At 35.7% G+C, this 12,108-nt stretch overlaps 1 protein-coding gene across 3 annotated transcripts in view; it reads right to left on the bottom strand.

Annotated features, from left to right (window-relative positions):
• The window catches only part of LOC123869322 (hemicentin-2-like), a 172,382-nt gene that overhangs the window by 13,491 nt on the left and 146,783 nt on the right, over window positions 1-12,108 (bottom strand). The window contains exons 1-3 of one of the 3 annotated variants that reach the window (XM_045912193.1): window positions 1,921-1,925; window positions 1,247-1,250; window positions 255-382 (exon numbers count right to left, since the gene is read on the bottom strand). In XM_045912193.1, the coding sequence (XP_045768149.1) occupies window positions 255-326 (72 nt within the window). In that variant the 5' untranslated portion in view covers window positions 327-382; window positions 1,247-1,250; window positions 1,921-1,925. Of the gene's footprint in view, window positions 1-254; window positions 383-1,246; window positions 1,251-1,920; window positions 1,926-12,108 lie in introns of those variants that run through there. The other 2 variants (XM_045912192.1, XM_045912191.1) reach the window with 2 other exon arrangements.

Raw genomic sequence — 12,108 nt, 5'->3', positions numbered from 1 at the left:
CTAATTATCCAGTTCCACTATCTAAACGCCGAAAATATTCAATAATCGCTCTGAATTGCAGGTATTAGTGTAATCTATGAAGGAAAGTAGGTGAGTAAATAAAACCTAACTTTTTGAGTTTGTTGTCAAAAAGCCGCTAAGGTCGGCTCCACTCCACTCCACTCTGCAGGTGTACGATGCGCCTTCTTAGACTTCATATTATATTTTCTGTCATTATTTAGACAACTTTAAACTTAATCATGATAATCAAGTACCTCTGGTAGATTTAGCCCCTTGCAGTAGATGACTTTGTTTTCGCCGACATTGTAAACTGATGACCTCGCCATGACCTCCAATGATGGGACCCCATCTGATTCGGCTGTTACACCTGAAAAGATAACAATAATATTTATTAAAATAAAAAAAAATTGAATTTCCGTTCCGACATGTTCCGCACAGACAGACAGCAGAGTGACATTGATAGGGCTCCGTTTTACCCTTTGGGTATGGGACCCTAAAAAACTAGCTTATGCCTACGACTTCGTCCATGTGGACTACACAAATTTCAGACCCCTATTTTACACCCCTTTAGGGAATTTTCAAAAATCCTTTCTTAGCGGATGTCTACGTCATAATAGCTATCTGCATACCAAACAGCGCGATCAGTCCAGTAGTTTGAGCTGTGCGTTTGTAGATCAGTCACTCAATAAGTCAGTCAGTCAATCAGTCAATCAGTCAGTCAGTCAGCTTTCTTTTTATATTATATATATTAATAGCGTTGTAAAACTAAGACACATTAACGTAATGTCAGCAGGGTCAGCAGATTCAAAATGTTCCAAAGTTCACTGATCATATTTATTCTTCACTACATACGTAAGGCCAAGTGTCCACTAGGAAGTAAAATTGCGGAAGTTACTTACGAATGCATAAAACTTGCAGAAGTTCACTTGCTGCGAGTATTACAGCGCAAGTGACTTGCCCGAGCTGACTTGCAAGTTTCATTGCTACGAGAGACTTGGTTTGAATGAATGAAAAAAGAGGGACAAATTGAAACGTTTCAGAAGACACATATAGCAATTTTTTTTTACCTTGCAATGAAGATTTGTTATTAATTAATGATGACTTACGAGTAAAATTAGCGTATTTCCATAATTTTTTACAGCTTTTATAAATATTTTTTTTGTTTAGCTGTTGTCACAGTTGCTAGTAAGTATTCAACAGAACTTGTACGGAGCTATATGGGTATTGATTTTATCCTTATTGTCGTACTGCTTTGAAGTTTGAACAGACAGTTTAATTTCCTCCATGGGAACGGTGTGATCGTTTCTAAAAATACCTTCTTGGCTGGGTAATAATCTATGTGTTACAAAACGATGTCTCTCCGCCGAGTTTGTCGGTCGTGCAAGCTAATCTCAGAAACTACTGCAAGGATTATAATTTGGTTTACACAGAAACTGATTTTGCGAAGAAGAATTTATCAAGCGTTAGTGTAAATTGACCGAACTATAATGGTAAATTGTTGATTGATCGTGAAAATACAGCTATACCTGAGTGAGATTTCCTGGTAAACACTACTTAAGCCTTTAAACTTAAGTAAAAATAAGATATTTGGAAATTGTTTCTTGTTCTAAAAACAGGTAATAGGCAGGTACTTAATAGTTTGCGACGGTTTATGTCTATATTCTAAAGCGTATTTGTATGTCTGTTACGTTTATTTCTTCGTGGCCCAATTGTCAAACCGATCTTGATGAAATTTGCATCATGAAGGCGGACATAGGATACCTTTTGTCCCGTGAAAACAATGAATTCCTAAGGGATTCAGAAATAGCATAAATCAACGCGAGGCCGTCTCGCAGGCAAAAGCAAGTTGAAAATAAACAGCAACTTTGGTGAACGAGTTTTATTTATTGAAAAACTTACTCCGAAGCTCAGGGCCTAGACAGGAAGAACAAGTCATTTTTCTTTTGACCGGGAGCTCGTAGGAAATTTTTAGGAGGCTTTTGTTAAGTTGAAAGTTGAAATTCCTTTGAATAACCTACGCGGGTATAGCAAACTATACCTATCAACTAGTCTGTGTCCTATGATGTGTTAATATTTTTTTTATGATATATTAACGATATTTTGGGTTATTGCTGTGAACATCTACCATTATAACAACGCTCATAATAATACTTAGTGTGTTTGTTCTTCGCTCGTATGCGAATCACGACGCGAAAGTCCGTGAATGGCGCGAAACAACCACCCACACAATTGTTTCGCGTTTAAAATAATGATTTTTAGGAATCCGTAGTGAAACAGGGAAACATATGCTCACGCATATACCACGGTCGAGCTACGGCTGGCAGGGCTCAAAACTTAGCTAAAAAAGCTTACTTAGCTGATACCCGGCTGAGTTTGTTGTGGGCTCTTCTCAGACTTGGGCGCGTTTGGAACCCTCGTAGCTTTAGTTTTAAGTTTACATCTTTCAAATCTAAAAAATCGGACAAACAAAAGGTGTATAATAAGTACCTATTTTTTTGATTTTGAAGAAGAGTCACCTTACAAACTATCTTTTACCATGTGCTCCCTCAAAATATTCAACGGACTCTTGGTTCACCTTAACGTTCAGGAAACATTTAAATACTAGAATGAAGATGACTTAGTGTCGATGTTGCGCAAAGTTCTGCGAATGTTTGTGTAAAAACATTAAGAACATGAGAAGTGCTCCGAGTTGGACACGACGGTCACAAAGTGGGGAACTTCATCTTGCTACTGAGTGGCTTCCATTAGCAAGTTTTGTGTTAAAGACTTAAGTAGCACGCTCAGTTGTTCGCGACCGCCAGAACTTAGAATGTCATCTACTTATTGAAATTAATAAAATTGAAGTTTCTGGTTGTGGTCTCGAAATACTAATGGCCTTTTATTAAGCTCATAAATCTATACTAATCTATATCTATATCTATACTAATAAATAAAATTGAAGTGTCTGTCTGTTTGAACGGGCTAATCTTCGGAATGGCTAAACCTATATTGACGGGACTTTCACAGACAAGTATAGGATTAACCAAGAAGTAACATAGGCTACTTTTATGACCGACTTTAAAAAATGGAGGGCTTGTGTTTTTCTACCTATCTCCAAGATTTCTGAAACGATTTGCGTATTTTTTTTAATCGATAGAGGAACTCTGCGACATTGTTCCATAAAAAATTTGGATTCCAACTCCTCAATCCTGACGCTGCAGGGGATCTGACCAATCCACGCGGGCGAAGCTGCGGGCATCATCTAGTATAGTGATAATCCGTGTCGGCCTAGAGGTTAAGACGTCCACCTCCTACTCCGGAAATCGGGGTTTCAATCTTTTTTTTTCTCTCTTTATTTGGAAGCTTAGTTACCTATAGTGACTGTCTTTAGTTTAGTTTTTATTGTTGTATGGTTAGTACCATTCTTGACAGTTTATATCAATTTTGTTTAGCACTAGCGACCGCCCGTGGCTTAGCTAGACGAAAATATAAATCTTTTATTCCATATCCCGAGGGAATTTTAGAAAACAAAGTTTTAGCTTCTAGGTCGAAGAAATTTAGCTGAGTGTTGATGAGTCGATAAAAGAGTGAGTCAGGATCTTTCTTTTTATATTATTTGGTTTTACATTAGAGAAGTCTTTACGGAAATAATTTTATTTATCTTACAAATTCCTATTTATCGGTATTCATACCGCGCGGCGTCTTTGGGATATAACAGGAAAATTCTCAATAATTTATTCTAATATAATTTTGGATGATAGTCCGTTTTTGGGCCAATTGAGCATCACGTTCAGTGGATTTTTTAGATATTCTTTTCGCGTTCGCGGTATTACGTAGGTATAATAAAACGCAACATTTATCTTACTTAAGTAAAAGACGGAAAAACACGAATAGAACTTGCATCACAAAGGTTTCGTACATAGTAAATATTTATTTAATGAAACCTAAATTGTGTATTTTTAGAGTTCCGTACCCGAAGAGTGCCAACGGGACCCTATTTCTACGTCTCCGCTGTCCGCCGTCTGTCTGTCAGCGGACTGTATCTCGTGAACCGTAATAGGTAAAGAGTTGAGAATCTATATTTCTATTGCCACTGTAATAAAAAATAATAAAATTTTAATAATGACCGCCATTAAAATTAATAAAAAAATTAAAAAGTGATATTTCTTGTACGATGGCACAGAACCCTTCGTGTGCGAGTCGACTTACACTTGATCGATTAGGTATTCTATAATAGTTAAATTCCGTGGCCATACGAAAAGTGTTCAACAAATAGCGATGTTACGGAATTGATGGGAGCTATGGTTATCGCCGAGATTCAGCAGACTATGCACTTAATCACTAGAACCTGATTTCGAATTCGGTGGCAGAGTTTTTGTGAGAGTTTGTGTGGTGGGGAGATCGCTTTAAATTGACATAGGTGCATGATTCTTTTTATTTTATTTCAGTGCTTTTGATTATTTGATTGGTCACCGAAGTTACCCAAAGAAAAATTAGGAGTTTTACAATTGTTAACGAAAAATATTATCAAACACTTAATTTGACTTGCTAATTTTATCATTACTGTAGTGCTTAGTTTGCTAATTGCAAATACAGAAAATATTAATCCCATGCAAATGTTTTGCAAATTAAATTAATGATGTTCGGAATTTTTCCTGTGAATAATGCTAGGTCAGTTTATTACGTAATGGTTTTTTTCTAAGTTAGATTATTTCTACGGATCCCTAAAAATCCGAGTTTATCTCATTTGAGAGAGGATGAAGAGTGTTTGCGGAAGATGGATCACTTTTACTCTCTTATTTATAGCCAAGTCCGTGGTCGCAATACTAGCTGACTAGACCCCGCTTCGTGTAGGCTAACTTATTCTATAACTATACATATACAGGGTGTATCCAGAACGCTAGCAAAAACGAAGACAGGTGATAGTACTGATGATTACTGATAACTGATAAGATATCATAAAAAACCTACCAAAAAAAAATTGAAAAAATCCTGTAATTTTTTAAAAGTTCACAATATATTGCAATTAAAACATCTAACTGACGCTAGAGGTCAACGAAAGTTCCATAAATAGGTCACTCGAAGTCAATGCCGCGTCGTAGGTGGGGCATTGACCTGAGTTTTGCACGCACGTTATACAATGCAGGTTTGAAAAGTACTAAATCACTAAAACTACAAAGGCAAATGGTTATTGGCATTGGATTGTGTTAAGGTAGATAACGCAAAGTTTTTGCTAACGTTCTGGTTAAACCCTGTATACTTAGACTTGTGAATGTACATCACGATATATTATTATAGTTGCTGATATTATCTGTACAAACCTAAGATTAGAAATCTCGTTGTACTCGAATATGTGGAAGGTACTGAGTAGGTACCTATTTCCGCATTATTATCCCAAGAAAATTCCTTTATGTGAACAAAAACCATTATGTGGTTAATGGAAATAGGTCCCAGTTATTAGCGATGAAGAAAACGATACAGTAGAAGAGACTTGTAATACGGCAAATATTAAACTATTTATTTTCTCTGAAGTACCTATAGATACCATGAAGGACAAAATAATTGGAAGGAAGCATAACAATTTAAATCAATTTAAACAAAGTAAAATGTAAAAGCGGAGATGGAAAACGTTGTTGTTAAAAAGGCTGTTGTATTTTCGCAGCGATTTATCGTCAACCACAAAATGGCTCACTTTCGCCATAAAGTTTATTATTTTATTTTACTTGGGGTAAATGTTTATTTTCTCTACTTTGTTTACACATTACAGGGTAGCCATTAGATAGCTAAGTATTGCCAAAGGGCGCTTAAATTATGTTGACAATTTATTTTTTAATCTAGTCCCTAATCACTGTTTTATCACTGCCCAGCCCATGGACTTAAACATTTGAAATTTTACACAGAGGTTCCCTTTATAATGTAGTCAAGGGATAAGATTTTGAAATTCCCACAAGAGCGAAGTCGCGGGGGATCGCTAGTAGGCACAACATAATTTCGTAGTCAGAAAATACATTTCGATTATTATTTTTTACCCCGGAAAATTAAAGAGTTCCCACGGGGCTTTTGGAAAACTTAAATCCATGCAGATGAAGCCATGGGTATCGACTAGAACTTTATATTATTATAAAAACTGCTAATAAAATTATAAACCCTAATATCATTCATTATCATTAAAGCCGGGAGACCAGCAGGAGATGCAAGAGCGGCCCAAGTCAAGATGTTCTAGCGGCCGATTTTTCAATGAAAAATCGAAAAATGCAAGGTACTTCCTCAGCGTGGGTGCATGGCTAAAGATCAAGTAAACAGTAAATATTGGTATTTGGCATTGATCACGGAGCCATGCCACCTCTCTATCATATTTGGTATTGAAAATTTCTCTTTGGGATTATCGCGTGGTCGACGTTCACTTGAATTCAAAGTGTGCAAATTAAAAAATTGTAAGTTCAAAAAATAAGTTCATTTTATAATCATGGAAATCCAGAGCCAGGAAACTCTACTGAGAAGCAGGCTATTAGATTATACTCAAGCAATTTATAGCCAGCCATATAATTGCACACTTTCTCAACACGAGCTTTATTCGTAATTGTGAGTGCTGTAAATACTTACAATCCCTGTACTTTAGATTTAATTCTGCTCTCAAAGAAATACCAGCGAGTAGGAAGGTGCATACTGTGGTTTGCCAAAAACGTCGAGCATTTGCGACTTACTTCAGGGGACTTCAAAGCCTGACCATTGGCTTTTAGTATATTTTACAAGAAATAATAATAAACCAGATGTTTCATCCAAAGTACAAAATCTGACTGACAATAGGCATGCAAATTGAAAATAGATAAAAAATATTTTATTTATCCTGTTGTTTTCAATTAATTTTTATCCAGCTGCACAAAAGAGAGGGAAATGTTTTTAGGGTGTTTATGTATGTATATATTGGCGTCGCCTACAGCCTTAACGGGTAGTTTGATTATTATAAATGAGCTGTGAGGTGTTTTATTTCAACAATAAAGAATGTCGCAGGCGGGGACATGCCCCATTGTCAGTTTTTACTTTTGTATGTCCCCGGCTAAGATACTCTTTAGCAATGAAGTTTAATTAAATTTTCTAGGCTTCTGCGCAGTTGGGTTTTCTTTTTCATTCATATTTTGAATTTATTCTGCTTTATTTTAATTTAATTTTACAAATATTTCAGTACTAGGTGATGCCCGCGACTTTGTCGTTCGTCGGAAATCCTGTGGAAACTTTTAAATTTTCTTGGATAAAATAGCCTATGTCCGTCCGCGGGTTGAAAGCTTAATCTGTATATTTCATCATGATCAGTTACATTGTTGACCCGTGAAAAGCTAGCAGACAGACAGAAAGATAGATGGGCATTTATAATATTAGCAAGGAAGTATGGATTTAATTAATTTTCCCTTTTTCATCCTACTTTATTTTTATTGAGCCATTAAAGTATAAATAGCTATTGCAGAAACTGTCCAGAATTTAGATTCCAAATACCTTTTAGCGATAGTTACTGGTGTGTTTAGTTTGGTGAATAAACAACCAGCGAATATTCTCCCGGGAGAGCAGTGAGCGAGTTTATTTAACGACGACAACGACAGGTATTAATTATTAAGCTGTCCTAGCAGCTCTAGCATTTCATGATATACAAGTTTAGCAGGTTTCGATATTTACACTACCTATTTTGGCAAGCCACAAACTGTGCATACAACTGGAACTCAAAGAGTTCAAAGAACATGTTTTTAATGTGTCCCTAAAACCCTATCATAGCAAGACTTAAATGATAACCTAATGGTTAAGAAGTCGGCCTCTTATTTCGGGGTCCGGGGTTTTATTCCGAGCACGCACCTGTAACTTATCGGATTTTCAATAATTCAATGATCTTGTGCATTTTAATAAGCATTCAAAAACGGTAAAGGAAACGCCTGAGAGTTCTTTAAATGATTTTCTCAAAGGTCTTTGTAGTGTCTGTAGAAGTCTGCCAATCCGCACTTGGCCAGCGTGGTGGACTAAACACCCGTGCTCAGGTTGTAGGTTGGCGTTGGATTGAGATGATGATATATATAGATATACCTAGTAAAATGAATCTAAATCAAAATATTTATCTGTAAGTTTCACCTGTTGATTTTAATTTTCCTAAGTAGGTAAATGATAGATGGCAACCATTAGGGAGCTCATAGGTAGGGAGTATATTTTGAATGATTGTTGGTAAGTGACGTAATTACGCTGACGCCATGGTGCGGAGTAATACCTGTCAAGATGATTTATTAACACCATCTTATTTGGTTACTTCCACTCGGATCTTGGGAGACGGCTTACCACCATGAGACGTGAGTGACTAATATAGTTTAGACGGTAGGTAATTGAGTTAATTTAGGTAGAGGTACGCAACGCTTAATTTCTACGAACAAATTAATACCTAGCAGTACAAATGAAAAACTATTCTTTATGATAAGCTGACAACTGCTGGTACAGGGTTAGCTTATATCCCGGGGACGGACATAGGCTACTTTTTATCCCGGAAAATCAGAGTTCCCACGGGATTCCCAAAATTTACCGATTTGTATGAAATTTGGTACTGAGGTAGCTTGCGTCCCTGTAATTGACAAAGCCAACTTTTATCCCGGAAAATTATTAAGAAACCCAAACCCACGCGGACGAAGTCGCGGGAATCCTCTAGTAATACATAATGGAGTGTTTAATATAATGCGGTTTTAATTAACCACTGCAATTGGCTGTTATTACCGATATGTTTACTGGCTTGCCGTTCTCCCGGGATAGCTGTGAAACTAATTTATGAAACTAATCACACGCTGTACTAGAGCACCACCAACATGTACCGAAATGTTAAGTGGTTTTAGCAAACCACTGTTTTAACATCAAAATGCTCCCTACCAACGACCATGGAATGGGTCATTGTGGACAAAGAGTTCGTGTGAAGATTGAGGGACATGTAGATTGTAGGTACCTTATGTTTTTCATGAAAGTCCTTACAAAATGAACAACCATTTTTACCAAGGAAAATATCAAACACGTTTTAATGAAAGAGGGTTTTAATATAAGCGGGGTTTGTTAACTAATAACAGAAAGATGGAGTTTCGTACTCCTTGATTAAACTTCTTATGCTTTTCATGTTTTTGTATAATATACATTCGGCCTACTTTGAGAAATCGTCTTAAAATGTACATCCTTGCTACGACTCTTAAAATGGGTTTATTACTAAACACAGTGCTGCTCGAGGCTAATTTTAGAATGAAACGAGATCTAACTTTGGTACTAATCTATTTAATAATTCCTAAGAAGCAATTTATGTTTACATAGGTTGCTTGTCAGAGATTGATTTAGCAAAAAGTCGCCTTTGCACCCTATGTATAGTTTCTTCTGTAGGTATATTTTGTTATGTTTGTGTGTGCAATAAAGAATTCTAAATTAAAAAAAATTGGCATCAATCATCATCCTAATTGCCCCCTTTTTAACCCCCGACCCAAAAAGAGGGGTGTTAGAAGTTTGACGTGTGTATCTGTGTATCTGTCTGTGGCACCGTAGCTCCTAAACTAATGAACCGATTTTAATTTAATTTTTTTTGTTTGAAAGGTGGCTTAATTGAGATTGTTCTTAGCTATAATCCAAGAAAATCGGTTCAGCCGTTTGAAAGTTGTCAGCTCTTTTCTAGTTACTGTAACCTTCACTTGTCGGGGGTGTTATAAATTTTTAATTTACACTTGTTAAATATAGCGATAAAAAAGGATATTCCCTGTTTAGTGCGTCGTTGGCACCACAGCCATTTATTCGTGTTGCAACTCAAACGGGTTGAAACGAATTTCCGAGCATATTCACATGTTTAACACACTTTGTAAAACCAATTTTAACGTTCAATGAGAATCTTGTTTATATGAGGTTTTTTAAACAAATTAATTTAAAATATATTAAAGTTCAGCAGTTGTATAATGAATAATTAATTACCTTTTACAACTATAAAGTACGTAAAAAAAGAAAAAAAATTGTGTCAATTAACATAATCGGTTATCGGTGATAGGTACCTACTACTTTGGCGCCTTCATCTATACTAATAAATAAAATTGGAGTGTCTGTCTGTAATTTCGAAATAACTACCGCATATTAAGGTCATATGGTTATTTGAACGATACTATAACTGAATCACACGTTTTTAAAATTTTTGGCTGTCTGTCTGTCTGTCTGTTTGAAAAGGCTAATCTTCGGAACGGCTGAACCGATTTTGACGGCATTTTCACAGACAAGTAGAAAATTGACCAGGGAGTAACATAAGCTACTTTTTTAACCGACTTTCAAAAAGGGAGTTGTGTTTTTCTACCTATGTACACCGAAATCTTCGAGATTTCTGAACTGATTTGCGTCATTTCTTTTTTAATCGATAGAGAAACTTTGCGACATTGTTTCATAAAAAATTTGGATTCCAACTCCGCAATCCTGATGCTGCAGGGGATCTGACCAATCCACGCGGGCGAAGCTGCGGGCATCAGCTAGTTATTAATAGAATTTTACTCAAGCCTATCTTGAATTGTATGACACAGCCTGAAATATAATTCCAGCTCAACAATATGCTGTAGGTAGTCAGCTTTGCATTAAACACATGAGCATTTTGAGCTTACGGTAATTTTCATTTGGGAAAATGCGAAATACCAGTAGTACCTATCCTTGAACCATACCTTTTCGTTAAAACAAGCTTAATGAATCTAAAGAATTTAATATTATTTTATAGATGTTTTAGAACCGTTATATTTAGGTACCTTATATGAAAACAAGTGTAAATTAAAAAATTTATAACACCCCTGTCAAGTGACAAGTACAGTAACTAGAAAAGAGCTAATAACTTTCAAACGGCTGAACCGATTTTCTTGGATTATAGCTAAGAACACTCTCGATCAAGCCACCTTTCAAACAAAAAAAAAACTAAATTAAAATCGGTTCATTAGTTTAGGAGCTACGATGCCACAGACAGATACACACGTCAAACTTATAACACCCCTCTTTTTTGGTCGGGGGTTAATAAAGCTTACAAAGGTTTGTCTAAATAAATAAATCAGAAACTTTAACAATGGTTCATTGTCTGAAACGAGAAAGTGTTTCAGTTAAAGTTTACACATTAATAATATAATTAAACGCATTTTTAACCCCCGACCCAAAAAGAGGGGTGTTACAAGTTTGACGTGTGTATCTGTGTATCTGTCTGTGGCATCGTAGCTCCTAAACTAATGAACCGATTTTAGTTTAGTTTTTTTTGATTGAAAGGTGGCTTGATCGAGAGTGTTCTTAGCTATAATCCAAGAATATCAGTTCAGCCGTTTGAAAGTTATCAGCTCTTTTCTAGTTACTGTAACCTTCACTTGTCGGGGGTGTTGTAAATTTTTAATTTACACTTGTGCTAATATAACATTAAACGTATAAGTTTTTGCACCAAGAGAAGTTTCATAGAATAGTGGGATTTCATTTAGGCAGTCTTCATCATCAATTTTGCCTACTTTGCCTATAAACAGCTCAAGTTAGCTATGTATTTGACTTTCCAACTTATTAATATGTATTCACTATTAATCACTTTACTTCTTGTACAGTAAGTAAATTAAGACAGCAAATGTTTGTATAGTGGTCAAACGAGTAGAACAATCAAATCAGAATTAACCGAAGAAATAACCGAAGGTTAATACTAGATACCTAATTACCTACTTAAATATGGAAGAAGTTTATTATGTAATGTGATTTCCACAAGAAATATTTTCATATTATTATTTATCTGATCCAAACATATTGTTAAGATTTACAAACAGTTAACCACAGCATTAAACAAGTTTCATTTAAATTCTTGTATTAACCACACTTCGAGGTTTTCATATACGTAGGTACAGGTGTATACGAAAAGGTGTACCTACGGTGGTTTTGTGCGTAGCGACCGCAGTCATTTGTTGGCTTTTAACGAATTTTTGAACCCATTTCTCCCGCAGTTAAAATTCTTTGTGAAAGAATACGCCCCTTCATGGGTTATTTTGTTTTGACTGAGTTATGATTTTTTTTAATCCATTTAAATATAACAGATTAAGAAACAAAATGACATTTTACTTTTAAAGTTATAAGCTACGTCTAAGAAAGAAAATTAGACGG

Source organism: Maniola jurtina, chromosome 11, assembly GCF_905333055.1.
Source record: "Maniola jurtina chromosome 11, ilManJurt1.1, whole genome shotgun sequence".
Lineage (NCBI taxonomy): Eukaryota > Metazoa > Arthropoda > Insecta > Lepidoptera > Nymphalidae > Maniola > Maniola jurtina.
Note: the sequence above shows the minus strand (reverse complement) of the source record. Positions and strands in the feature narration are given on the sequence as shown.